The 27921-nt window shown below is 38.4% G+C and overlaps 1 protein-coding gene across 3 annotated transcripts in view; it reads left to right on the top strand.

Moving 5' to 3' along the window:
* Positions 1-27921, top strand: part of ARHGAP6 (Rho GTPase activating protein 6) — a 325484-nt gene that overhangs the window by 256169 nt on the left and 41394 nt on the right. For all 3 annotated transcript variants that reach the window (XM_061459904.1, XM_061459905.1, XM_061459906.1), the window contains exon 2: positions 10140-10299. In XM_061459904.1, coding sequence (XP_061315888.1) covers positions 10140-10299 — 160 coding nt within the window. The remainder of the gene's footprint in view (positions 1-10139; positions 10300-27921) is intronic.

Raw genomic sequence — 27921 nt, 5'->3', positions numbered from 1 at the left:
CTGATTTGTATTTGAGTGGCTTCATCAGGTGGCTTGCTTTGAAGTCTGCAGTTAAAAGTTTATCCTTTTCTGTATGCTCTCGTCATGAAGGGCATCTAACACAGGCAGTTCTGAGCAAGACATGCTGAGGGTAAATGGTTTTTGAAGGCTGATAGCACAGCAGCTGCATAGGTTCTGTTTGGCAAGTAGCAGTTTCTGTAAGCATCAGGTTTTATGGCCGTGACTCTGTTATTGTTGCATTTTTTAAGTCAGGTTAGCAGCACAGAAGAGAGACCAAGAGCTGTTCATCTTCTGGCTCAGTCCTTGAGGAGCTTGTAACTCTAGCAATTGTTTCTGTTTTTCATAACAGTGGGAACTTTATGAGCTATTTTTCCCTTTCCCCGTCCAAAGTAAATGTGCTGCACAGAAACAAAGAAGTTGCGGGCTGTCTGGGAGGCGCACAGTTTAAACTTGGGGTGCCTTAGATTGGAGGGGCTGTTTAGAAAATGTACATTTCTCTTGAAAATTGATATTGCAGTGTTTTTACTTGTGCGGATCGATTTTACATTGATTGCTTTGGAATGCCACATTTTTAATGAGCCTCTGTATCAATAGACAAGAGTGACCAGCAGGGTGCTCTTTAGTGGTCTTTCCAGGTTTGTACCCTGATCCATCAGTCTGACTTATAGCTATATATGCATTCGGAGCAGTTTGTATAGTTCCAGTGTAGCTGAGATGGTTTAAAAAAAGATAAAATATTTGAACTCTTTTTTGGTGTTTAAATTAATGTCAGCAGATTCATGTGTGCAAACAAGATACTTTTTATAAAAAATGCTGAAGTAGGCTTCTCAATAAACTGGATTGCCCTTTGCTGTGCATTGCAAGAAGAGAGCACACAATGTTTCAATGCACAGAAAACAGAGTAAAAGTAATTATGTGAATGAAAAGTAATGGTAATACTGATGAGCACAAAGCCACCTCTTTGTACTCACAGTATTTTCCCTAATTATTAGACTTTCTGTATTGTCTGAAGTTTTCTATAGAGGATTGTCTTTGCAGGGTCTTCAGGAAAGTGAATGTCATCAAAACAGCTGCCAATGTTTGTAGAATTTCATATTTGAGATCTTAAGAAAACACCATCAAAACCAAGCAAGAAACATTGTTCTAATAAACTGGAGTAGATTGACAGAGCACCGCACCTCAGTGGTACACTTTTCCTGCAGGCAGCCTGGCATCAGTGTGTAGGACAGGGTAGGGTTTGCACACATGAACATAGTGTGAGACAACCAAAATGGAAGTGTGGAGTGATTATGTAGCGAATGAAGTGAAAACTTCTAATCCCAAAGAGCTAATTGCTTACTTGCTGCATGTTTTAAATGTGCCCAGAGGCATGTGTACTCTGTGTTGCTAACACCTGCAACATTGCTGGCTGGTGATACAAACTCGTAACTCAAAGAAAACTTCCTTAAATGAGAAAATGCCTCCGACAACCCGTTTATTTCAGCCAAGGTTGTGAGAGTGTGTGTGAGGGAGCACGCACAGTCTACAGCATGAAGTCAGTGGGCAGTCACTGCTGGAGGTGTCCCAAATCAGCTCAGAGCTCACCATTTACATAATGAGCTTGCAGTTGTTCTGAAGAGGGCTGACAATTTCTACCAAGGTTCAGTATAGCAGTGGGAGTAGATGTTAGTGGTCAGTAGCCTCCCGATTAGGATATTTGCCTGGGATGGAGTCAAGCACTGGTACAAGCTCTTGCACTAAGCCAGGTAGTACAGTCTTCTTTCCTGAGTCCTCTGTGTCTTAGCTGAGTAACTGAGAGCTCTCACTTTGCTTCCAAATGTAAATATTTGGAGATGTCTTGCATTTTGTTCCTATCCCACCCACCCCCAGAAGAAGAAAAAAACCCTGGAACTCTTTTCCAGCCAGACCTGGTATGTAAGCAGTCAGAATGGCGATTTTCTACATGCACAACAGATTTCATTTTCCTTAGACCAAAACCCCTTTTCTGTAAGTAATACAAGTTTATATAAGATACTGATTTGGACCACTTGAAACAATAGGAATAGGGGTTTGTATTGAATTAAAGGCTTTACTCTAAGTCAAATCCTAGTTCTTGGAGTTATGGGGTTAATTATTTTATTTTACTTCATGATCAGATTATGGTGATGGGTTTAAGAGAGGTATTGTAGTCTGCATGCATTTTAAAATCTCAAAATCCAGGAGGTAAACTAAAGTACTCCAATATATATTTTTAGCCTTGTATATAATACTCAGGCTGATATGGTCTTTGCATGCTTGGAAACAACAGTGTGCATTCTCTCTTTCAAATAGCGGGTCATTTTCTTCTCTCTGAAATGTAACTTTTTCTTTTCTACTGAACACAATAAAAATAGATGCCACTCATAACTGTTTAAAGCATTGGCTGCAGTACTTATTGTACTCAGAAATGGTTAACTTCTGCGCTGTGCTATTGGAGATCCTTATTGTTTCACTAGGGCATTATGTACTACATCAGTAAAGTTACAAATAGGGCATATGATTATATTTGTTTAATCTAAATTGTTTAAATGCTTTTAACGTATCTTTTTTTTCTTTCATGTGCTTAATATTAATAACATTATTAGGCTTAGGAGAAAGAGCGTTATTTCATATTTGAAATGTCATTGATAATCCTTACATTTACTAAGAGTGTAACAAGAATGGATGGCATTCATGGCATAAACGGATGCTGCAACCAGTAGTATCAAGCAAGGTTGTCCTCAGGATGGAACCCACCTCTGATGACTTGGGGTGCAGGAGAACTCAGAGGGGAAATGAGAGGATGTGCCATTCTTCAGTGTATCACAGGCTGTGGTTCCTTTTTCAGCTTCAGGAGCAGCTGAGCACTGACGGCTGTTAGGAGCATGTTTGTGTTGGTCACAGAAGCTGAAGCAGGGTCTATTTAAGGCAGCTTTGCCACTAGAAATAATACTGATGCAGCTATTATGTTTGATTTTGGGTCAGCTGCCATTAGCTTAGAGAGTTCACCTTATTTCTGCTGAACAAGGAAACTGTTTTAACACTTGAGAAAAACATAGCTCCGACCTCTCAAAATACGTAGTATATGAACTGATAAAAGGGGTAAGGATTCTCCTTTTAATAAACCCAGGCTATCCCAGATCCCTTATGTTGAGATGGATAAAACCTCTGGCTGTTGTAGTGTAGCCCGTTACTGTGGTCTCATGGTTTAGTTGCTGCAGTTAAGCCTGTTACTGCATGCTGTCATGGTTGTGACAGCCATGCATGTACTCTCAATCTATGGCAAAATTCAGAGTGTTGTAGCAAAAATACACAGCGATGTGTTTACCTGAAGACTGACAAAATTTCAGCTGGAATTTTACAATTACAACTAGGGTTTTTAAGGTGTTCTGTCTGCACTTTGGCATCTTCAGAAAAGTACTCACACCTTTCTGGCTCTAATTGTGGTGCTTCTGGATAAATTAATTTAAAAATATTGATATCTGCTAAAGTAAGAAATTCAGAAAATCTGAACATGTATTTTGATACATTTTAATGGAGTTTGCTAATCTCTGGAAGTTGGTTTTCTAGATGTATAAAAAAAGCTCACTTCAGTGCAGAGTGGGTATGTTAGATATGCGCTATGTTAGGATGTTTTGCTAGGCAGTACCTTTGTACATAATTCATGTTTATTAATGTCAGAACAGAAATGAAATACATCTCAGTTACACATCAATATTTTTAAAAGAATGCTTTTTAAATATTCTAAACAAGAAATAGTATCCTGAGGCATTTGGAAAACTTGGAGAGGTTGATTATAGAAGAACAGGAAATATTTTCCCCTTTATTTTAATAACTGTAATACTGCTGTGAAAGCATGCTGATTCTTCCGCTCCCTGTTTACCTCTAGACTAAAGTTAGAAGTACTTCCACCCCCGATAAATGGAAATCACCACTGTAATATTCTGAAATGTGTATCTTTACATGCGCACAGGTTTGTGCTAGATCGAAGTGTTCCTGCTGTGGGTGTGAATTCTGTAGAGAATACCAGCTTTCCAGTGTCCTGCAGGGGTTGTCTTGCGGTACTGATCTCAAGCACATGGATTTCCAGCCTGGGATATGAGCCAGGGTGCTAGGGGGGGAGAAGTTGAAGTACTGTCTTTGGCAATGCCACGGCTATATTTATTGCCATTGAATAGTTTTGATATCTAAATTGCTGTTTTCTAAGGTGTTGTCTTTTTGACAAAACTAATAGCTTTTTTTGTACATACATTACTTAATACACATAAGTACAGTATAGCACAAGATGAGGCAGCTTTAGTGTAAGGCTCTGAAATGTAACACAGGATCATGTGGATGGTACTTATGCTCTCCTAGTGAAGGCATTATATTAATAATTTTGGTATTGACGTCAAAGGCAACAGGATGTCACCCGAGATAACAACCATAATGAAGTCAGTCTTCTTAATGAAGATTAATTGTTGGGGCCTCATACTTCATGCATCCATGTTCAGATAGTTTCCTCTGAGTGCTTCGATGTCACACAGCAAGTTTTGTGCATCTTTGCATTTAGATGCTATTTCATTAATGTGAAATTAATGTCACCTTTTGTAATACTAACAGTCCCTTGGGAGCAGCTCTGTGATGCCAGAGAATCCTAGGCTGCAATACTTTGTAGTGCCAGCTGGAAACCAGTGGGCTGCCTGTCATGGGCTGCGCTGGCTACGGAGGAGCATCTTGAAATAGGATGGCAGAGAGAGTCAGGCTGTAGCACACTCATACTATCTAATTGTTTCCTAACTCTTCATTAATCTGCAGGTGGTTATCTAGGATGGATTAGTAAAAAACTTGCCATGCAGTCCTTAACTGCATGTAATGCTAAAATGATATTTAACGTCATTTATTTCCCCCTTCTCCTTAACTTTCGTTCTGTCTGGGAACAGTATTCGGCACATGGATGTCATATGATAAATTATATAGCTGTAGTGAAGTAACTGGCTTTCACTGCAGAACTGGTTTTGGTTCATACTAACACCTGGAAGTGAAGAAGAGAGGGATTATCTATACCAACAGTCAAATTGCGAGAGGTTATGCCTGAGGGGTCTGGAAATAATTTTAGCAAGAGTTGAAATAAGTGACCAAAGTAAGTGAAGAGTTTATAAATGGGCAATGGTATGTGGTTCATGAAGCTTAAAGAAGTAATGAAGCAAACAGAATTTAGACATCGTGATGCTATATTTGCTATGCTATCTGCAATAAAATCTTTTTGTGTGCAAAAACCACTGAATTCTTTTACAGTGGAGACCCATCTAAATATAAAAGCCCATAGCTGGGTGTTGCTAGGGTAGGAGACAAATGAGTAGAGATTGGTTTTGATCTCAGTGTTTCAAATGGATTTGAGCAAAAGACTAATGAAAAGTAGACAGCTAATCTGATAATGGCATTTACCTAAATGAGTACAGACTAAAGTCATAAACAGTAACAATAATGCAGTAATATAAAAATTGATTTTTCCAGCTTGCATTAAAATTTGTATTGTCTAAAAGTGCTGCGTGTGTGGGTTCTTAGTTCCCACCCTGTGCATGATCCTGATTACTCACAAAGGCTTAAAATTCTGCAAACCTCAACAGAGGTCGATCGTCACCATAGATTTACATCTGCATGCAGGATTCCTTGCAGTACTTGTCAACTGGTTTCCATATTGTACAAAGGAAAGAAGAATGAGGCTTCACTAAAAGATATGTGAGGGACTATGTATTGGAGGCTCAGGAGAAAGAGGTCAGGTACACAAGAATAGCTTACACATGCATAAGAGTAATTTAAGCACATAAATTTACTTAAGTCAGGATGTACCACTTAATGTTTACTTTGGAGTCACCAAACATCCCAAAAAATGATTTAAAAAAAAAAAATCTTGAAAGAATATTAGTAAAACTGCTCTCTGCATCTTATTAAAAATGTGCTTATTATTGTGGACAAGAAATATGGGAAGAGTGGACAGATTTTTTGAAGGCACAACGAGCAGTTAATCAGTCATCTGCTTTGCAGAGTCATTTGCTCTGGTATTTTAGTTACTTACCCAGTAAGTGAACTGCTTGGTTGAGTGGAGGAAAAATGTTAGATGTTGGTGGGAGGGCCAGGGAGAAAATGGAGCTGAAGCTGGAGAATAGTGAGGGAAAAGAAGAAACGAGAAGGGTTTTAGTCTGGTTAAGGTTTTGTAAAAATCAGTTTTGAAAGCACCCTTGCAGTTAACTGTTTGCATCCTGTCAGGCTGGTCATTTTACACTCTCACCCCAGCTTGTTGGTGATGAAGGAGCCATTTGCATATCACATTCTGGTCTACAGTCTAAATAATAAAGAAGAACCTGTCTATGTATGTCTGAACACATATGCAGGGCATGAACTTTAAAAACAAGTCACTCTGTGCTTAAAGATCATCTGCTCTTCTTAAGCTTCTTCAAGGGGATGTGTCAGGCTGATGTTGAAGCTGAAGTAGGTTAGAATGTTCCTTCTCATCTGGGGAGAGAAAGTATCCTCTGTGTCTGCCCTGTCCTTTCCTTTCCCTTCCCTCCTTTGGTTGCCTCACAGAGTGGAGAATAGCTTAAGGCAGATGTGACATGTGATTGCCCCAGCACTCATTCTCCAAGGAAGCTTGACTTTTCTGGACTCTCCCAAGCCTGGTTAATTTTGCCTTAATTTACAGGCTGTATATAAAATTGTACAGTGCTTTAGGAGGAAGATGAGACTTTTGATTTATCTTGTGTCCTGCAAAGCATAGGAGTCTGAATAGATTAAGTTGTCAAATACTGTGTTTTGGCTCTTAGAAGACAGTGATATTTATTTGCCAAATAAAACAGACTTTTCCATTTCTTGAGCCTCTCACTTCTTTAGCAGATTAGGAGATTGCACTGGCTCTAACAAATGATTTTCCAAAAATATTTTAATTAATTAGTCATGCATTCTGTTAGCGTACTAAAACCCTATGTTAATGTGACCTAGCAGAGATTTTATCAAACCCACCCCGTGTAAGAGAGGAATGCCTTTTTTTTAGTGAAGAGCAACTGGGCAGAGTGATTGTACTTTCTTTATTGCTGTGTGGTGACCTGTTGTGGTGTTGGAAGGTGCAGAGCTTGCATCCTACCACTTTTAGCCAGACAGACCTGACTCGGTGAGCTAAGGGGGACATAATGTGAGCTTGCAGACTGCCAGAACAAACAACCTGTTTGGAAGGACCAGCCCTTATAATCTTGTTGGGTGCTTTCTTCTTTCCCTTGGTTTTAAACCCTTAACCTCCTATTAAAAAAAATATAATAAAAATATTAGATGGGGTGCTTCCATATTAAGGTAAAATTAAGAAATCCTACCCAGTAAGACTGGGTACGATTACTGAGCCAGTGCTTAGTCGGCTACTCTGCTCATATAAAGGAGCATAGCTCTGTGCAAAGAGGTTTATTGGGGTCCTCAAATCAGAATACGAATACAGGGCTGTACCACAGCTAGCAAGCAATGTCTCTGAGTTACGCTGGTTTGGGAGGGCTAATGATTGAGCTGGGCACGGCAGTGGTACAGCTCCCAGAGTGCAGTTACAGAGCTGACTCAGAGATGAAGCTGAGAATGCAGTTACATCCAGAGTTAGATTTGCCCTTGGTAATTTTTATCTCCCCAAAAGAGCAATAATTCATGTCTCCATGCAAAATTTAGTTAAGGAATGTTTATTTGACTTGTGATAATTCCTAAAAGCCCCATGCACCCTTTTATGCTCTATGGAAAACAGGACATAGAATCATAGAAAGGTTAGGGTGGGAAAGGAACTTAAGATCGTCTAGTTCCAATTCCCCTGCCATGTCCTAAACAGGATAAATATTCTGTTAACTCAACATTTTCTAATGAATATCCTTTTTGCTTCCCATTCATGTTTCAAAATTGAGTATGTTTGAAAATTTTTATGGTAGACATGTCAGTGATACTTTTGTTTATGAAAATACTTATCTTGGAGAAATAGATTGGATAAATTACCCCCAAAGTCTACATAAATACCTATGTTTCTCTCTCTCCACCATTTTGACTGTGGAACATTTTTTACATTGTATGTTATGAGGATTGGAATGCATACTTCTGTACTTGTAAAGTTTCTTTTGCATTATTATAGTTGGAAAGAAATTGGTTTCTTAGTATACATTCTCTGGTTGTGGATTCTGTTCTCCATCATTTTTATCTATAAATGACAGCAGCTTTTTTAAAAATGTAAATGTTTACTTCCAGTTTTGCAAATAGGGTTTATGTGATTCTTGCTGCTTTGATTTTGAGTTAAACTAATCAGCTCAGCTTTTAGTCTCCATGCAAACCTTCAGTTTGAGCTTGCTAAATCTAGTTAATCAACAATAAGGCACTAGAAGAGCAAGAAGAGGTGAAGAGGCAAAAAACAAAGGAACAAATTCCTGTAGTTAATACTGGGCTAGTGCAGAAGTTTGCGTATGTGGCCCATGTAGACATAAATATCAAAGATATTGAGCATAGTATGTGCACTGAGTGTACAGATGTGCAGTTGTTCACATTGAAGTAAAGGCTTTATCTGTTATGGTTGCCTAATGACTTACAAAAACTACTAGGAAAAAAACTTCCTTGATGAGCTCAAACATACTTCATGCATTATAAGAAACCCTTTTAATATGTAATTCCTCTGATTTATATTGCTAGATATATATATATTTATTGCTAGATAGATATATATTGTTGCATATTTGTAAATGCTTTTTGTTTTGTATGCATATGTGAATACACACGTAGTCATAGGTGTGCATATATACATGTATGTATGTGTATAGAGGTTGTATGTGTGTGCTTGTATGTATGCATACACATATATGCAAAATATATGGAAATGTGCAAAGATGTTTACATACAATAGGATGTATAGCTGATAAATTAAGTCAAATTTTACTGATTTTTAGTAATAAGGAGCTTCATACAATGTCTTTTAAAGTCAATGGATGCCCTTTGACTGCACATGTTTGTGCAGAACAAGTGAATTGTAAGTGAATGGTGAAAAAAAGACCCAGGCAGTCAAGGTGCAGATATTGAAGTTTGAAACTGTAAATGAGAACTTGAGAGTGAAGTTAGTTAATTGTAAGTCTGTCATGTTGTGAAGAAGGACATGTTGGTGGATTTGTCTTTACAACTCAGCTGATATACATCGGAGTTGTTCCATTATCTACAGGTTTACCAGATTATACCTACTGACAAGTTTGTTGTTTATTTTTTAACACAGAATGAAAAACAAATTCTTCTTTCTTTCTCTGTAGTGCTAAAATGTGTTCTTTGATGTTCTGACTAATTCTGAAAATCTTGAAGTTAATTGCCATCCTTCAAGCTTGTCTGTGTGGTTGCATTTCTCTTTGATGATTACTTCACTCGCCCAAGCTAAATACTAAGAGTGTGCCTTTTTGTATATGTTATCAAAGGTGGGAGATAGAACAGCTAAAGGTTTTGATTTGCTTTCCAAGCATAATTGGTGCTTTACAGAGATGTACCATATGTCATGATGTTTTCCTGTATAAATTTTAACACGTACATTGTTACTAGGCTTTTCAAGAACATGAAATAGCTTGTCTTTTCATCAGTCTTGTTCTAAACACTGTAGAGGCATAAGGAGGGGATGGGATAAGGAGATAGGATATGTCAGAAAAGAGAAGGAGGTCTGTCCGTGTACTCTCTGAGTAAGTTTTTGTGGAGTGGGATTAGCAAGTTGAGCGAGATAAGATGTGGATTGTCTGTGGACCTGGACAGTGGAACTCTGCATGTCTGACTGTGTGGGGAAAGGAGTGATGACTGAGTACTGCACAAAGAGTGCAAACTGGGAAAAGTTGACAAGGGTTTTTTTTCCTGCTTTGTGCTTTTGGTTACTGGAATCCTAATGTTTTTTCAACAATACTTGGTTAAATGGTTTCAGACAGAATTGACTTTTTGTTTTGCCTGTCCGTACTCCTCTAAAGGAATTCTGCTTTTAAGAAAACAAAGATTTGAAAGGTTAGAGATGTCCAAGAAAATGGCCTTTAAGAAAAAAGGGCCTGTGTTGTTTTTCCTAGCAGTGAAAGAGATGGTTCTGTTTATTAAACTGTGCATACCATATGATGCATTATATTTTTCCATTCGATTTCCTGTAGGGTGATTTCACTTGGAACAGCATGTCAGGGCGCAGTGTTCGGCTGAAGTCAGTTCCCGTTCAAAGCCTCTCAGAGCTGGAGCGTGCTCGGCTGCAGGAAGTGGCTTTTTATCAGTTGCAGCAGGACTGTGACCTGGGCTGTCAGATTACTATCCCCAAAGGTAAGGGCTTGATAAACCATCTCTGTTTAGATTGCTAAGCCACTGACTTCATATCTCAGCAATAAAAGGAAAAAAACACTAGCTTGTTTATTCCACAGACAATGTCTTCTATTTCATTCTGGCTTGAACATAGTAACTAAGTAAAAATGGTAAAGTTGTTTGTATTCTGTGTCCAATTCAGGCCACCTGGGGTGGGATCATCTGATCACAGGCTGATGTCTACAGGGTAGATAATCTAAATCAGACCTGCTCATGCTAGCATGTCTTGATATTCAGTTGAGAGAGAAAGGCTTTTCTTAAACTTTCTGACATCCAAAAGCACACATTTATGTAGCTTGGGTAGATCATGCCTTAGAAGTGGCTTTTGCACTCTGGATTTTATTGCCTCTGGAGGAAACCAAGTATCGCTAGTTCAGACAGACAGTGAAGACATCTGCATCAAATAAGAGGAATCCTACCAAAGTTTCCTAAAGACAGTGGTGCTGAAAGCAAGTTAATTTTCAGCATAAAACATTGAACTCCTGAGGGACAGGAGTTTAATTGAGACGGAGAAGCTCAGTTATCAGAATCCTGATGCAGGAAATATGCACATTGTAGAACTGTACTGAGGTTTCTGTGGAAGTGATCTAAACCTCACTGAAGGCAGTGTGGAAGGTTCCAGAGTTTCCTGTAGGCTGAAGATCAAGCTGTTGTGCAATCTACAAATCTGTGTTTCCTGTTGTTTCTTTCCAGTTGTATACTTATTTAAGGAATAACAAGGGACCACTGACTTCTTACCTTTGGCTATGAGCAGAGGTACCGTGTGGTACCACATACACAGTGATTCCACCTGAACAGTTTTTTCTAATCAAAGTTAAACAGAAAAAGTTATCCAGTCTGAGAAAATAGTTGTGTGGAAGAGAGCAAATGTGAAAGACATCAGCTTGCACATTCAGCAGCTTTTTATGATCTCCAGAAAACTCCTACCAAAACCAGTGAAATCAAACTTGCCATTTACAGCAATCTATCAGTTTGTTGTGAGATGGATACGATCAACGTCTTCAAGCCCCACCACAGCTCCCCTACTCCCTCAAAAAATGTTTCATCAAAATGAAAATAATTTTACAGGACATTCATGGAAGGAACTGGATCACTAAGGGCACTGCAATATTTTCTGGCAGTCTGAACTGCTTACTGGCTGTTCCAGTAGCAGATGCATATACCTACATGGAGGTAATACCATACCAGACAATAGAGTATATGCATATAGAATCATAGAATAATTTGGGTTGGGAGGGACCTTTAAAAGTCATCTAGTCCAATCCCCCTGCAATGAGCAGCACCATCTTCAACTGAATCAGGTTGCTCAGAGCCCCATCCAACCTGACCTCAGATATTTCCAGGGATGGGGCATTCACAGCTTCTCTGAGCAATCTGTTCCAGTGTTTCACCATCCTTATTGTAAAAGATTTCTTCCTAGTTTAAATCTCCTCTCTTTTAGTTTAAAACCATTACCTCTCATCCTCTTGCAACAGGCCCTGCTTAAAAAGTCTTTTCCCATCTTTTTTTATAAGCCTTCTTTAAGTACTGAAAGGCCACAATGAGGCCCTCCTGGAACCTTTTCTTCTTCAGGCTGATCAACAGCAACTCTCTCAGCCTTTCCTGATCAGAGGAGTTCCAGCCCTCTTATATTCATGGCCTTCCTGTGGACCTGTTTCAAAAGGTCCATGTCTGGCTTGTACTGGGGACCCCAGAGCTGAACGCAGTACTCCAGGTGGGGGTCTCATGAGAGTGGAGTAGAGGGGCAAGATCACCTCCTTCGACCCGCTGGCCACGCTCCTTTTGATGCAGCTCAGCATACGATGTGCTTTCTGGGCTGTGAAGTCACACTGCTGGTTCATGTTCAGCTTTTTGTCTGTCAGTCTGCCCAACTGAGTTTCAGGACCTTGCCCTTGGCCTTATTGAACCTCATGAGGTTCACTCGGGCCCACTTCTTGAGCTTGTCAAGGTCACTCTGGACCTCTGTCTATCTTGAGGTGTGCTCTTCACTCCCTTCTACTTCAGAGAGAGCCACATGAAAATATTGAGGAGCAGAAGTCAGTGGGATAATCCCTGTATTAGAAAATACAGAAAACTCTTCGGGATTCTTTGTGGCTCTTTTGACAGTTTTTCAAAACTTGCAAGAGAATGACATTAGAACATGCTCATGCCTGCTGGGCATTTGCTTCCTACAGGCATTTGAGTAATTACGTTTACTGGCGTAGATATTGTGGAAAGTAAAAATTAATTGTGTAATAAGTGTGCAAACGTGCTTGCTGGAAGTTAAGTTAGAGTACAGAAGCATCTCCCTTATCTTTACAATCACAATCATGCCATTATTGGTTGTCTCTTCATAAATGCTTCAGTCCTCCCATGCTTAGAAGCCCCCTTTGTCTCAGCAAGTGCAGTCGGTTAGTACTTTAGGACAGAGCTGGCTATTCCCACATTTGTAGAGGAATGCATAGAATGTAGTTCCCCATATGTAATCCCTCTTCTCCACTATACTGTAGTCATTAGCTTTAATGAAGTGCATTACTGACATTTGTTAGTTAAATGTCTTGTGGTCACAGAGAGGGGACCACCTCCCACAGGAATTTAACCAGCATGTTATTTAAGATATCCTACAATTGCACTGCAGTAGACAATTAGAAGGAATGCAAATTGATCAAGAGTTACTCTTTTTAGATATGACAGAGTTAATTCAAGTTTGTTTCTTGTTCTCTTGGTTTTTTTATCTCATACCTGTCTTTCAGATTCTGTAATCAACATATTTTTTCAGCTCACATGTTACTCTCCCATCTGCCACCAACAACTAGACCAAGAATTGTTTATGCTCTCTCTGGGTTAATACGTTAAGTTGCAAGAGGCTATCATTTCCAAGCAGAGCATTACACAGTTTCTCTGCCAATGCAGTTATTTTGTGGAAGGTTTTGATTTTGCTGTCTGACATTCTGAATGGCACAACAGTACAATTCTGGTGACAGCTCTTTACAGCTGCTGTTTAGAATAGACTGGTTTTCTCATTTCAGGGAAATCAGCCTTCTTCTTGTAATAGGAAAAAAACCCTATGGTGAAATTCACCTTAGGTGTGCTTTTGTTTTGATGACTTTCTAATTTTGTGTGACCTTGCATGTAACTAGCGAGAAAGATGAACCTTTTGCTCATGTCTTTGCAAAATAAGGTAAGTCAGGTAGCTTTTTCAGGTGAAACAGATTGGAGCAGAAGAGGACTTACTTTTCTTCTGTTCATAGGCTCCGAGTATCTCTTGAGCAGAGGAGGCATCAGATGAGGTTTTGTCACATCAGTTTCCTAAACACATCATGGTTATAACTCTCCTCCTTCATGGTCCTGTACCACTTCGCTAAGCCTGTGTTGTGAAAATTAAGGAATTATCTATCAGAGAAGAGGGAAAAATATGTAGGCACCACCAGCATTCAGACAAGTAGGCATACTGTAGCAGAGTTATTACAAAAGGCTTTGACCTTGAAAGTATTATTCGAAATTGGTTTAGCCTATGATTGAGCTCTTAAGACTGTAAACTGGACGAAGACTTGTAAGCAGTGGCTCATGCTAAATGGTAGGGTGCCTCAATGAAAATAAGGGCCAAACTTTATACATTTGGCCTGGATTTCTCATGTACTAATTTCTTCTTTGAAAACTCATTTGTTGGAAGGGAAGGACAATGCAGGGATGTGGGTGCAGGAGGAACAGGTAGGATCTGTGCATTTTTCAGGCCCAGTTCCCTACAGTGCTGTGTGTCCTGGGGCTACCATGTGCCACAGAGCCAGCTCTTCCTCACCTCTGTGAAAGAGACCTCTCTGCTGTCCTGACAGTGGTGTGATATCCACTGTCAGCCAAGTCCAGCTATCTTTGTTATTGCTATTGGTTGGAAGAAATCCTGACTTTTCATCTGCGTTTTGACCTCTCCCAGTGTTGATGTTCATGATAGCTACTGCACTTCTGAGGAACTTCTGTTGATCTCAGTAGTGCAGAAGTATAGGAGCATACATTTGTTTACCTGTACAATGACAAGCAGAAATGTGGGCCAATATTTCTAGTAACTCAGATAGCAATGGCATCTTTGCTTCTGATCTTCCTGACAGCAAGTCTTTGACTTCTGATCTTCCTCTGTGTAAAGAAATAGCCTTGTTCAAATCATGTGTCAATGATGTTTTGTGTTTTATGGATTTTGTTATTTGTCATCACTTTGTCCCTTATGACAGCATAAGTAAGACATGTTTTCTTCATAGTGTCAACAAAGAATAATGGAAAATGGTTGATGTTTTCACATGAATAAATCTCTTAGAGTTCCAGAAGTTGGTCAGTTGTATTTCTCACTGGTAATACTGTCCTATGCTGTAGTCACACAGGTAAGGTTTCTGCACAGTAAGCATCTTGGTATGATTAGGTAAATTGCATTATTACTGCAATAACAATCCAGCTGCCTGCATAGTCCTGGGATACAAAAGAAACGGGTATGTGTCTTTGCAGCAAAATAGAAAACTCATGTGCTGTTATCACACCATGTGTAATCTCCAAAGCTCTGAGGAAGGGCTGTGGACAGCAGAAGACTGAGCACGTAGAAGTCTTGTGGGCTAGGAATTTCCCCCAGGGGGTTTCCATCCTCCTTCCTCTTGCCTCTTCATAGCCAAATACAGATGAGGTTCTTGATAAAGGAGAAGCACTGATGCCTGAATTCAGGTCTGGGAAAACAATTTAGTAAGTGCTGTTGACTACTCAAAAGTGTATATGATATTCTTCTGTTGAATTTCTTTAAAAAGTTAGACAAACCTGGGGGGATTTCTAGAGAAGTGCCAGAAAACAGCTGTATTGCTACTTATATCTGTTTAATACTGCTTTTACTTATATAAAGCAGAGATATCAAAATAGTGCTTGCTACCACAGCACTGCCCAAAATGGCTTTTATAAGAAAACATTCCACTTATTCTTGTCCAACCCTATCTGCTAGGCCTGGGAGAGGGCATCAGTAGGAACTCCTTTGGAAGAAGGAGTGAAGACATTGGTTCAGTGGGGAAGAAAGGGATCTTAATAGATGATGGGGAAGAAGCAGATAAGATTTTCTTCTTTTACACAAAACTGCTATAACCTATTCTAAGGCTTTATGTCTGCATTATAAAAATGATGCTGCATATTGCCACTTGTAATTATTTATTTTGCCTTTTGTGGGTAGGTCATAATTTGTTACTGATTCATATGCTGCCTCCCACTTCAGGAGCACAGGCTGCCTGCCTCACAGTCTCAGCTTCTGTAGGAAGAAGAAACCAGTAGGTGGGTAATCATCCTGGTAGGTACCAGTCTTTGTCACACAGTGTTTGTGCAATGGTTGAAGCATAGCAACTGAGAGCACACAGACCAAAGTGGTCCCTTTTTCTCTCCCCGCCTTTTTAATTGCACAATGACAATGGTGCATCTGAGAGATAACAGGCTAAATTAGCAAGGTATTATAAAGGCATGTTCACTGCCATTACCCACACAGTACAACTTGGACTCAAAATTGGTTACAGACACTGAAGAGAGAGAAAAGGCACACAGAGTACATATCTGCTTGTGTTAGCTTTGTTTTGATTTGTTTTGGCAAGCTTAGGACAGCCTATAATTATTCATAAAAACATCAAACAAAAGTTGTGAAGCCTTTCAATATTTATCAGCCTGGAGACTACTGTTTTACAGCTGCAGCTAAATATTGCAGCTGCGTGTTTGAAATTACCTGCTGGAAAGAAGTACCTTTCATGGGCTGATGATGATAAAAAATAAAAGGAGAAGCACGATTGCTTTTTCTGCTGAAAGGTTGTCACTGCAGCAGTTACAACTAGGACAAGTATCTGTGTTTTTATTGCACTCATACATTATAGCTCCAGCTATGAGTCAAGGCTCTGTTTTGATGTACACAACTGTGCAGTGGTTTTGGCCACCAGAGCTTATTCTCAGCACAAATCAGGGGCAAGGAAACAGTGAGCGAGACCCAGCATGTGTGTGGATGGGTTAACCACTTGGAGTTTTAGAGAGCTGCACCCTGCCCCACTGATTTGCAGATTTAAATGTCCTCTGAATCTTATAATAAGAATATGGGCTGAAAGAGTAGATCATTTTATAGCTGTGTTTAATCTTAGTTTAGCATATCTATCAGCTTAAGCTAGCATCAGCAGATCTTTAGCTTAAGATTGCAGAATTGATGAACCCTCTTGATATCCTAATGTTCATCCTTAAGTGGATGACACATTCAAAGTGACTTTTGGAGATGGGGAAGGTGAAGATATTGAAAGGACTTGAAGGACCAGAAATCAGAATGGGTTCTTGTGCTGAAGGCAATTGTAGGACTAGTCAGTTATAAAGCATTGAGGTAGAGGAAAACTACCTAGAAAAAGTTGTTCCCTTATATTCCCTAAAAAGGGAAAGAAATGAAAGTTTATGCTGAATTCTTCTACCTATTAAAGTTCAGAAAAATTAATTTAGTGTGGATGCAGTAGAATTTGAGTAAGCAAGGGGAATATATTGTCTAGGTTTTAGGTATTTTAGGTATTGCTTTTGTTTTAGGTCTAACCCTTCCCCAAATCTCACTGTTTTCCTTATTAAACATTTGGTTCTAACCTCCTAAATTATTTCAGAATTTCAGCTGTAGAAAGTTAACACGGGGTGTTTTGTGTGTGCACTAGGTCAGATTTCAAAGGCCTGGGCTCACTCAGTTTATAAGTTCTACTGGGCAAGAACCCCAGAAGTATCTTTTTATTTTTCATATGTCATTCTTTTCTTATAATTAATAATAATGAGTCCCAGTACTAACCATCTTTCAGTAAAGTATTACAGGGATACTATGAAACTTCAGTTTGCATAGGAAGACTATTAACAAAAGAGCTCAGTCCCCTATTTTCAAATTGATGTGGTGAAATATTTTTGTTCCAGTCTCATCTTCAAAATACAAGACTGATGTAGATAAGATTGAATATTGAGGTTATGTGTTGGCCTTGGACTGTTAACAGATCAGATGCAACAGACTGCAGTATGTGCAGTAGGTTGGGGTAAAGCCAGGGCATTCATCTCTGCTGAATTATCTCACTTTTGTTGGCTTGGGTCACAATTGTAAAGTTACGTTGATGTAGTGTTTTGGTTTTAACATGTACTATGTACAGAAGTATATTTTTGCCTTTGTACAAGTGTTGCATACATTTACTCTGTGCCTTTTGGTTTATTTTAATGTTTCTCAAGTATTTGGAGTGAAAATCCTAAACTGAGACAGAATTTGTCCTTACTTACCAGAACTGACAATACACATTACCCAGCTATTTTAGCAAGGGTACAAGGTGTAATAAAAGAGATTAACTGCCTTTACTAAGAAGTCTGTTTACTCTGTTGATGCCACCTGTGACAAGAGTGTATATCCACACAGTTTCTTATTGTTAACAGCAACGAGGTCATACACAGTAGTTTCAGTAATTACAGCAAGTGTTCCAGTTTCTGGGGGATTTTTTTTTTAGACTTACTGGGACATCTGGGGAGAGAGAAGGTAATCCTTCATTTTACTGCCAAGTCTTTTTCTCAATTTGTTCAATTAGTTGTAATGAATATAATCTAAGGTTGGGTTTAGAAACCTAAATGTAGTCCCAGTCATGAAAGGGAAGATACTGCTTATGCTGTTTGAACATGTGCTGTTGTACATCTTGCATGCAAGTTATGTAGCCAGTTCTACCAGGTGTGTGATGCTGTGCATCTGTTTACATGAAGTGAGCATTACTCTCCTGTACGACTTACTTTAGTAAGGTGAATTTGAAGGAGTAGGGCTGGACAAGTGTGTCCAGACTGAGTGCTAAGACAACCCCATCTCTGAAATGGGAGAAAAATGCATAGTTGGGCTTTCTGAATTTTTATTGTTCATTGGTGCACTTTGCCACCAATATATTCCAGTTAAGCTTTGAATAAAAATGGGAATTCAGAATTATGCGTTCTCTGCTTGTTGCCTATTTTGGCAGAGAACAGGTTTTTGGATGTGTTTTTTGCTTGCATTACTCATCATTGTATTTCATTGCCCGTTTTCCTTAACACTGAGGGTGACTATGATTTTTATCTGAACTTGCATTTTTGTGGGAGTTCCAAACTGCTCATTGTTTTTAATCACTGACTATGTTATATACTTCACAGGCTGTTGTAACAGAAAGCATCTAAGTAAACTGTAGACTATGCTTTGTGGAGCTATGGGATTACAGACTGAATGCTTTTGAGTTGGCATCAGTATATCTTTTAAGTGAAAAGGCTTATTATCACCCCTCTTAATGTCAACCTCTGCCAGTTCTTTTCTCATATAAATGCTGTCTCTAACATGATCCCGTGAGTCCATGGATTTTCTTTCAATATTGCAGTGTTCATGAAAATTACATTAAAGACAAACAAGACTGTGAGCTAAATTCTGTTCCTTTACACTACAGTAGTAAATCTTGGATATACTGTATCAGGCTTGTTGTATCAGACTTGGTCAGAGGTGAAAACTATATATCTTGCCGATTGTTAGATGGCAGCTTCCCCTGCACCCCTCCAATTCAAATTTTCCATGGAAATATGGATTTTTCTGACAATTTTTTTCCTCCTGGGAAAATAAAAACAAAACCGAAACCCACAATTGACTAAATGTTTTAAGCTAGGAGAAGTCCCAGATGCTGCAGGGTAGAGGTTGGAAGAACACGCAGCCTTGCGCTCTGCTATACAGGAGTTTGTCAAAGAGAAGGTGACAGGAGCTTTTCCAGGCAGGAAGATAAGCAAGCCAACAATATAATTATTTTTTTTTCCTCATAGTAAGAAAAATTGCAGAAATTTCTTTTGATCTTTTTTTTTTAAATTTGATTTTTTCTCAACATTGAGACACGAACAAAATGGAAATACATAAAGCTTGCAAGAATGTAATTTTTGTAATGGTAAAAAAGGGGAAATAATTTATTATCTAAAGAAAGTTAATGATGTGTTCCTTTTTAAATTTTGCTGAGACTTTTTTAGAATAGGTTAATGCCCAGCAAATTGATTTCTGGGATTTTCTTGTATCTCATAACAGGTTTTACATGTCTGTTTACATCAGGAATACTTTATTGAGCATATCCTATCAGAGACAAGCTAATAGTTTTAAAAGCAGGTGTTTTTACTTACTCAGAACTCACTACAAACAAAGTTTGTCTTTTTAATAATTACTTGGGTTTTGATGAATAGCTAGGAGCTTTGATTGAGAAGCACAATGAATTTTTTTCGGTGCTATATGAATATAAAATAGAAGAAGAAAATGCAAGGCTTCTTAGTGAAATCAATGGCACTGTTAATGTGAACATGGAAAAAACGGTGTACAATGCAACACCTTTAAAAGAAAGATTCATGAAACTGCCAAGAATCAACCTTTTGTGTAGGTGTGTTTTGTGAAGACAGAGGAAGGGAGTGGGGACAAGGATGGATGTTGAAGGAATGATTTGCTGTGGAGCTCATTGGGCAGGTTTTAGTAGGTATCACAATGAAGAGATATTGCTGAAACTCCAAAGATAAATAGAAAAATATTATGATTCACATTTCTGTATACAAATGTCATGAGATATGCTTATTGAAGATGGCATCATGACCAGAGGTCTTCATTGTTATTGCAGTTGATTATTTAGATGCTGACTCTTATGAGTTTAGGGTACTGCTGTTATAAATCCAGGTACAGAGACTACTGCATGCATTCATTTCGTGTGAAGTCTCATTGAGCTTAGAAATTACTTCTGAGACATAAAGAAAAATCCTAGCTAATGTAATTTCTTTAATAGTACCCTTGAAATAGTTGACTGTAAGTACATATAAATACATTCACTATTTTGTCTGTATTAGTGTGCCATGTGGAAATCTCAGCATCCATTTTGAAATGTTACTCATGACCATTTGCCACATTGAAAAGCTCAGAAAGGCCTGAGCAAACCAGTGTTAGGAAGCAAAATGCATATACAGAGGTTCTGAAGCACTATGTTTTGCAGCATAGGTATATTTGATTCTTTTTCCTTGTTTTCTAAATCTGTATGAGAACACTAGTGTAACAGACGTATTTTGATTGTACTCTGCCATACCTGTCTTTAGTACTTGATGCAGTACCAGACTTTTGTTGCTGAAGAGTAAACCAGGATGACCTGTGCTTTGCAAATAATCCACGTAAGATGTGGTGATTCTATAGTGACTTAAGATTTTGTGCTTTATTACGATTCAAAGCCAAAGAATAAATACCAATAACTGTATTTCATGTGCAAAGGTTTTGAACCTTTATTAATAATACTGACTTAGCAGCCTTTTAATTTCCATGTTCTACTTCAACATCTGTATTCTTCTGGTGTACGTCTTTCAAAAATTTCAGTTGCAAATCAGATTTATTTCTGTTATCTTACGTGTATTGCTCCTTTCAAAAGTGCATTAGGGAAGTATGTCTGATGAGGGTTTCTTCTTGCCTTAAGTAGAAGAGGGAGTGCATTGGCCTGGAGCAGGGCTAGAAAGCAGCTCCTTCCCAACTGCTCTTGCAGGGTCGTCTGTGCTGACGGCCCCCTCTCTCTGGCTGTGGCTTCTGCAGACCTGACCTTGCTCCAGAGCCTGAATCCTATATACCCTGTTTACCAACATTTGGTTCTCACCCTTCAACTGTGTTCCACTGCACTTGCCTACTGGTTAACTCAAATCCCTCTCGACGAAGACTCATGGAAGAGGGTATTTGAAAACACCAAAGGAGTTATTTTCTTTTAACTTATGTACTTGGAGACTCTTTAAAACCTTGTATACACTCAGGAACATACAGGCAGGTGGAGCTGAAATGCATTTTCTTATGATTCCTCTATCCACAGGAATTGAGTAATATTTGATATCTGAATTAGAGCATTGTCTAAAGTAAGCTTGCTTTTTTTTTTTTTTTTTTGTGAAGAAGGGTTTGTACCTATCTTCTTACAGCTATAGTCTCTATCCTGCTGCTTTGCAGCACATAACATTTTTTGTTCGGCAAGGTGGGACATGACTCTGATAGAAATAGACCTTGAGAATAATTGTAGAATAACTACACTTTTTAGATGTGTTTCCTTAAAAGACAGGACAGATTGCTGGTAATATGCTCAGCTGGTATAAATTGGTATATCACCTCTGCTTTCAGAATTTATGTGCATCATCGAAAATCTATTAATACCTGGCAAGCAAACTATGTATCGTATCAGAATTACAAAAGATTATTGTAAAACGTTATTTGATAATAAAACTCAGGTATTTTGAAGCAAGTGAGGTTTCCAACAGTTTTGCCTTCTGGACAAGGCCCACAGCAACTTATGAATACTTCCTAGATAAATAATTTAATTGATATACCAGCATGACTGAATTCTTACTGTTGTACAGTAAAGAGTTAGCGTGTAATGCAGGATTTAAACTTCCAGCAGCTGCACCACTTAAACCTGCACATTTGGATTTTGTAATCCCTCCATCCTTCATTTTAACAATCAGTAATGGCTTAGCCCAGAGGGGTGGAAGCCTATATCTGAAGAAGATGCACTAATCCCAGGTTATCAAAGAGGGATGAGGAAAAAGAGTATGGAAAGTTCTTTACTGTGGGGGTAGTGAGGTACTGGAACAGGCTGCCCAAGGAAGTGGCAAATGCTCTATCCCTGGCAGTGTTCAAGGCCAGGTTAGACAGAGCATTGGGTGACATGTTCTAGGGTGAGGCATCCCTCACTCTCGACTCTATGGTCTAGAATGAGGCGTCCCTGCCCATGGCAGGGGAGTTGAAACTAGATGATCTTAAGGTCCTTTCCAACCCAAAACATTCCATGATTCTATGAAAAGCACTCTTTGGTCTGATGGTTGTGAGTTTCCTCAAGTAGTGTTATCGAGTGGCGAATATATCAAGGGCAGAGTGGATGGAGCTTTGAGGAACCTGGTCTAGTGGAAAGTGTGCCTGCCTATAGCAGGGGGGTTGGAACTAAGTGATCTTTAAGGTCTCTTCCAGACGTAACCATTCTATGATTGTATACGCTGCATTGCAGAGAACAATTTCCTGTGCCGTCAGCTTTCCCCACACCTCACCCATTTTCTCACTGTTGCCCTTAAAAGGGTTGCCAACCTAGTATTCTATGACTGTTTGGTCAAAATGTCCGAGGCTCAGCCATTCTGTTTGCATATTGCTTTCTTTGCCAAAATCCATAGCTCCTGGTTCTCTGGTTGAAATTGTTCACTCTCCATCTGTGCTGCAGCTGGCAGTGTTTTGGAAGTTACTGTATGAGGACAGGACATTTCAACAAGTTAATCTAAATAAATATTCCAAGATGGACATTTATAGTCACAGAAATGGCTAAGTAAAACCAGAACCCTCCTTGGGAGAGTAGCTTCAAATGTGCATTCAGAAGCAAATTTGCTTTGTATAGTGACCCAAAGAAGCGACTTCAACCACAAATGCTGCACTACTGTAAATGAATGAAGCACAGTCTTGTCTTTGCTGTGATCTGTCAACAGAATTTAGCAATGTTTTCTGATTGAAGAGTCTCTATTACCTGCAGTATTACTTGCAATATTACTTGCACAGGCAAGAAAGACTGTTGCTTGGCATTCAGCTCTCAGGTTGTTCTCAATGAGTGAAGTGAACTGACAAGTTCTTAAGAGGAGCCCAGCTTGATGCCTTATGGTGCCACGGGCAGTGATTTTTGAGACTGAATGGATTACGTTTTAGAAAATACTTTTTTTTTTTTTCCTTGAAATGCAATTAGATCCATTATTAATGCTATTAAAGGAAAAAGGCCATGAATATATCTACTATGAAAAAGTACTTCAGAAATCTCACAGTGTCAACTTTTTCATCCATTTCTGTTTTGCTAAATGAGCTATACATATTAGATTCACCTCTTGCATAACTACTCTCTTTATACAGTGTGAAAATAACCCGTAATTGTAGAACATGACATTTTTATTTTTTTTCCAATGGATAATAAACTCCATTCTCATAAGCAAAGGAAGTTGCTAATAGATGGGGAGGGGAGTTCTTTTTACTCAGAAACCTGGTAAGCAACAAAAGATCTCTTTTTCCAAAATCCCACTGAATTAAATTGGCTTAAAATATCTGTATAAATTTATGAATTATATTTTTGATTAGCAAAAACGTGTCCTTTCATGTAAGTAACATAAAAGGATCAGCCATTCTTATAGATAATCACAAGGAAAGAAAGTGCTGAAAAATCCTATTTTTGTTACAGGCTCACTTCGACCTTATTGGCAGGGTACTGTCTGTGATTTGAAGCCTAATACTATAATAATAGTGTCATAAAACAGGCTTAGAAAGCTCAGGTACTGTTATAACTTTTACTGCATATAATATTAATTATGAAAAACATTGGATTAGGGCTTCACAATATGGTGACTATTATGTGACATAATATGAAACTGGTGGCCAGGAGTTCCTGAATATTAACTCCAGGTAAGCCATGAAAATTGAAAAAATACCTTATACCTACTTTGTGATACTTTTGCTTATGCTCAGAAACACCTGTACGTACCAAATAGACTTATTGATTTCCATAAGTGTAAAATTGAGTACAGGAATGCAGGAAGTAAATAATAGTAGCAGGATTAGCCTGCACTCTCTCTCTTCAAGTCATACCTGGTGTTGCTAACTGGTCTTGTGCAAAGCAAGGGAGCAATGTCAAAAAAAATTACAAAGTTCTCTTTCTTTCCTTTTTTTTTAATTTAAAGCTGAAGTTTACATATCCTCAGCATGAAAATTACTTCTTATTATCTTTTTTGGTTTGTAGAACCATGGTCTCACTTAAAGTGAAATTTAGGCTGTGAAATGGGCTATATAAAATCTGGGATTTCAGATTGTAACTGGTAATTAAATGGTGTTACTGATGACACTGCGGCTGAATTTCAACTTTATCCCAAAATTTCAAAAATTAGACCCTCAGAAGTAAAGCTCCTCAATTCTTGTCCAAAGTCAGTATATCAGTGCAAATACTCTTGTATTGTGTAGGCTGTGGTTCACTGACAGAGTCATAAAAAGATGACCTAATTTTTCAAATAGAAAAGTGTTTTTGGCATTAACTGAACCTGGAAGTGCTCATGACTTTGGAAAAACAGGTCATGTAGCAATTTAATATGCACTCAGGAGTTTGATTCTAGGCTCTTGGGCTTTTAAATATTCATCATGCTAGTCTTAATATATAGATGCCCAGAGAGTGATGTATGCATTGCAGTGAAAAATGCAGCAGACATATAAATTAATAAGTCTTGTACAAACCAAGTTTGTTTCTGGGAAAAAAAAAAATCCCCCCCCCCCCTCCCCCCCCCCCCAAAAAAAAAGAAACACACTGAAAACACAACAAAAAAACAATCAAATAAAAAGGCAAAAAACAAGCAAATAAAAAAAGACCCACACCAACAAACAAACAAAAACAACCCCCAAAAAAAACAAAACACCAAAACAGAAAAAAAACCCTCATCTGCACAGCTGCCTGGGTGGCTGATCTTCAGAAAAATAGGTAGCTTCCTTCACTTTGACAGTTGTCTTTTCAGTATGTCTGTTGTCTTGCTAATATTCTTGAGTGGAACTGTTGGAGGAGCAGTGAATTGTTAATCTATAGAAAGAAGACATTAAGTGATAATTATATACACAAAAGGCTGGGTAAAAGCTCAACAGCATTTATGACTTTGTGGTTTAAACATTTCAGAACTGCAAATTAAAGTAGCAGTCCATATTTAATAGCACTTTGACCTGATACAATCCTATTTTAGCTGATAATGTTTTGCCTGTTTTACAAGAGTGCTCTGAATATTAATTATAGTCTCAAAACTCACTGCAGATAGTATTTAGCATTATTATTATGAATTGTGCTCATAAGAATTTAAGATTTTACATTGCTGGGGTTGCATAAGTCTTTAGGCACGTTATGAATATTTCAGCAGTGTTCATGCCTGATATAACCTGAATCAACAGTTATTTCAAAACATTTATTTTTACAGAACATAGACTGTAATTAATCACATCTTTTGTTGGAGGTGAGGAGAACTGGAACTGACCTCAGACTTCTTGGCAGATCCCCTAAGCTTTAGCTTTTCACTGAGATTTCTCTCAATCTTATTTTCATATGCAGTTCTCTTTGTCTTTCCAGTGGGGTAAACTTTGAGTGTAAATGGTCATAGCTCCACTGCCTTCAGTGGAACTGTACCCGTTTGCCCAAGGTCTCTCTCTTCTTTCACTCTTTGATTTCTTTCTTTGCTGTTTCCTGCTTCTTATATTCCTTTGGACCTGAATATCGCTTGTATCCAAAATTCAAGGTTTGCAGAGCCAAACACAGAAGTGTTGTCTCAGTCTGTAATTTACTAAGGAATTACTTCATTGTTGGAGTGCACAGAATCACAGGTTCATGAGAAAGCATTGATAGTTTGTCCCTAGGAGTTGTTAACTTATTTTCCATGTGGATATGAATGCCATTTTTTCCTATGTTCAGCATTGAATAGCCTTCATTTTTCCAGTATTTCTGTTTAGTTTGAATATGCAGCACTCAAACACTCCAGAAGTTGGTGTTGCCTAGGTAATAATAGCAAACCACTGTATTTTCCATCCAATTTTGACTTTGGTTCTCATTTTTACATCTTGATAGACTTCAGTGAAATGTCAAAGTAGCGATAAATGGATCTTCGGAGATCCATTTATATTTATTTAAAAGGCTTTAAGACTCCCAAGGAATGCGAGTCATTTATCAAAAGGCTACTATGAAGCAGTATTTAATTAATAATAATTTAGAAATTATGATATATGAAATATCTATAAAATATAAAAAATCTATATAATATAGAAAAATAATATAGAAATTATATAAATATGAATATGTAAAGTCAGAACACAATGGTAGTAGGGAATCCTATAAAAACAAACAGTACTTTCAGGTGTATGTAAGCAGGCTACCAACTATTCATATTGCCCAAAGGTGAAAGCATTTCTGTGATAAACTCAATCTTATCAAATGGAAATGTCAGAAGGTGTGAAAAGCCTGGGCATATTAATCAACCAAAGTATGTCTTTGAGTTATAAACTTGTCATATAGCTACAAAAAAGGCAAATCTAGTCACAGGCCGTATCAGGCACTGAATTACCACCATTATATTGCTGAACTCTCATAAAGAATACCATAGTTGTTCTAGTCAGCCTTACTTCAGAGAGGTGAATTCTCACTGGGGCAGGTATGGAAAAAAGGGGAATTAACATAACCAGAAAATGACAATCTACTTCAAAAGACAGAAAGTGAGTGTTATAGCTAAGTGAGTGCTGTGAGTAGATACACTCTAAATAAGTACAGGGCACAAGTATGGGAGTGGAGTTGGTCAAACCACATTTACATAAGGTAGAAAGAAATGTTAATTTAAAAATTAAAGGATATTAACTGGTTATGAAAAAGTCAGATTTTTTCCAGCTGTCTGTTGAGTAATATTCTGGGCTTTCAATCGGAGATGAGGGAAAACTTTGGGGAAACAGCTTGTTCTCTTGTTACCTGCAGTTACAAAGGTAGGTGTTAATCGGTGAAGATCCACTTCACTCCTTTGTGGTATGTTCCCCACATTAAAAGACCACATAAGACACTGCTTACCTAACTACAAAAACATGTTGAGACAGAGCATTTGGTGACCTTCTCACTTGAAAAGTGGAATATAAATATGATGTCTTTGTTTCTGAGTTTTTGCCATATTACAAAACTAGTAAGGCAAAGGTACATGTTCATTAACCTTTAGCTAGAGTGGTGCCTGTGTTACTGTTAGCATTAGTCTCTATGTTAGACCCTATCTACTGCTTTGGAATTTAAAAATTTCAAAAGGTACAAGTTAAAGCAGGCCCATGCCTTAATCCGTGGTGTTTGTTGAGACCTAATAAATAAAATGCAGTTTTGTTGACTTGTCATTATTAAAGATGCTGCTGGAGGAAATAATGATAGCCAACCTTTTGACGTAATTGTTTCAAGAATGGACCTGCGTATGTGTTGTTTAAAATCTTTGGTCCCTAATACCTCAGTGAACACTTGGATTAAATATAGGGTGTCAGAACAATAACTTCTCTGAGACTCTAATCCATCTAAACCAATCTAGACATGCTGTACCAAACAACAAGCTCCCAGTGTGAGTTCAGATCAGATGGGTCATGTGAAGTTGATCAGCTATCACCCAACTGGTGTGACTGATATGCAGAATTTATCCTGGAGGTTTGTAATCCTCTTTCTCCAAACAATACCTTCAGCTCCACACCTGAACCATGCCCTTGTGACCATGGATGAGGGCTAAACAGTACCTTTTATGGTACTTGTAATCAAGAGCATCCAGCAACAAACCTCCACTGTTAAGCCTTCAAAATCAGCTTTCCATTCTGCCACATGGGCTGTGTGACCACACATGTGTAGATGTGCCCAGCAGCAGACAGAGGGTTACGTTTTGGTTCCCCGGTACAACCTTGGCATTTGGGTAAACAGCGCACACTCCTTTGTGCTGAAGCACTTCTGAGAGTCCCTAGCCTTTGTGAAATGTACCCCACACCCTTCCTGACTCCAAGTGCCATGTGCATCTCATTCTGTGTTCCTACAGCTTGTACAGCAG

The sequence above is a fragment of the Pezoporus flaviventris genome, unplaced genomic scaffold (assembly GCF_033815535.1).
Source record: "Pezoporus flaviventris isolate CSIRO_AGI_PZ_B2104156 unplaced genomic scaffold, CSIRO_AGI_Pfla_v1 ptg000030l, whole genome shotgun sequence".
Lineage (NCBI taxonomy): Eukaryota > Metazoa > Chordata > Aves > Psittaciformes > Psittacidae > Pezoporus > Pezoporus flaviventris.
Note: the sequence above shows the minus strand (reverse complement) of the source record. Positions and strands in the feature narration are given on the sequence as shown.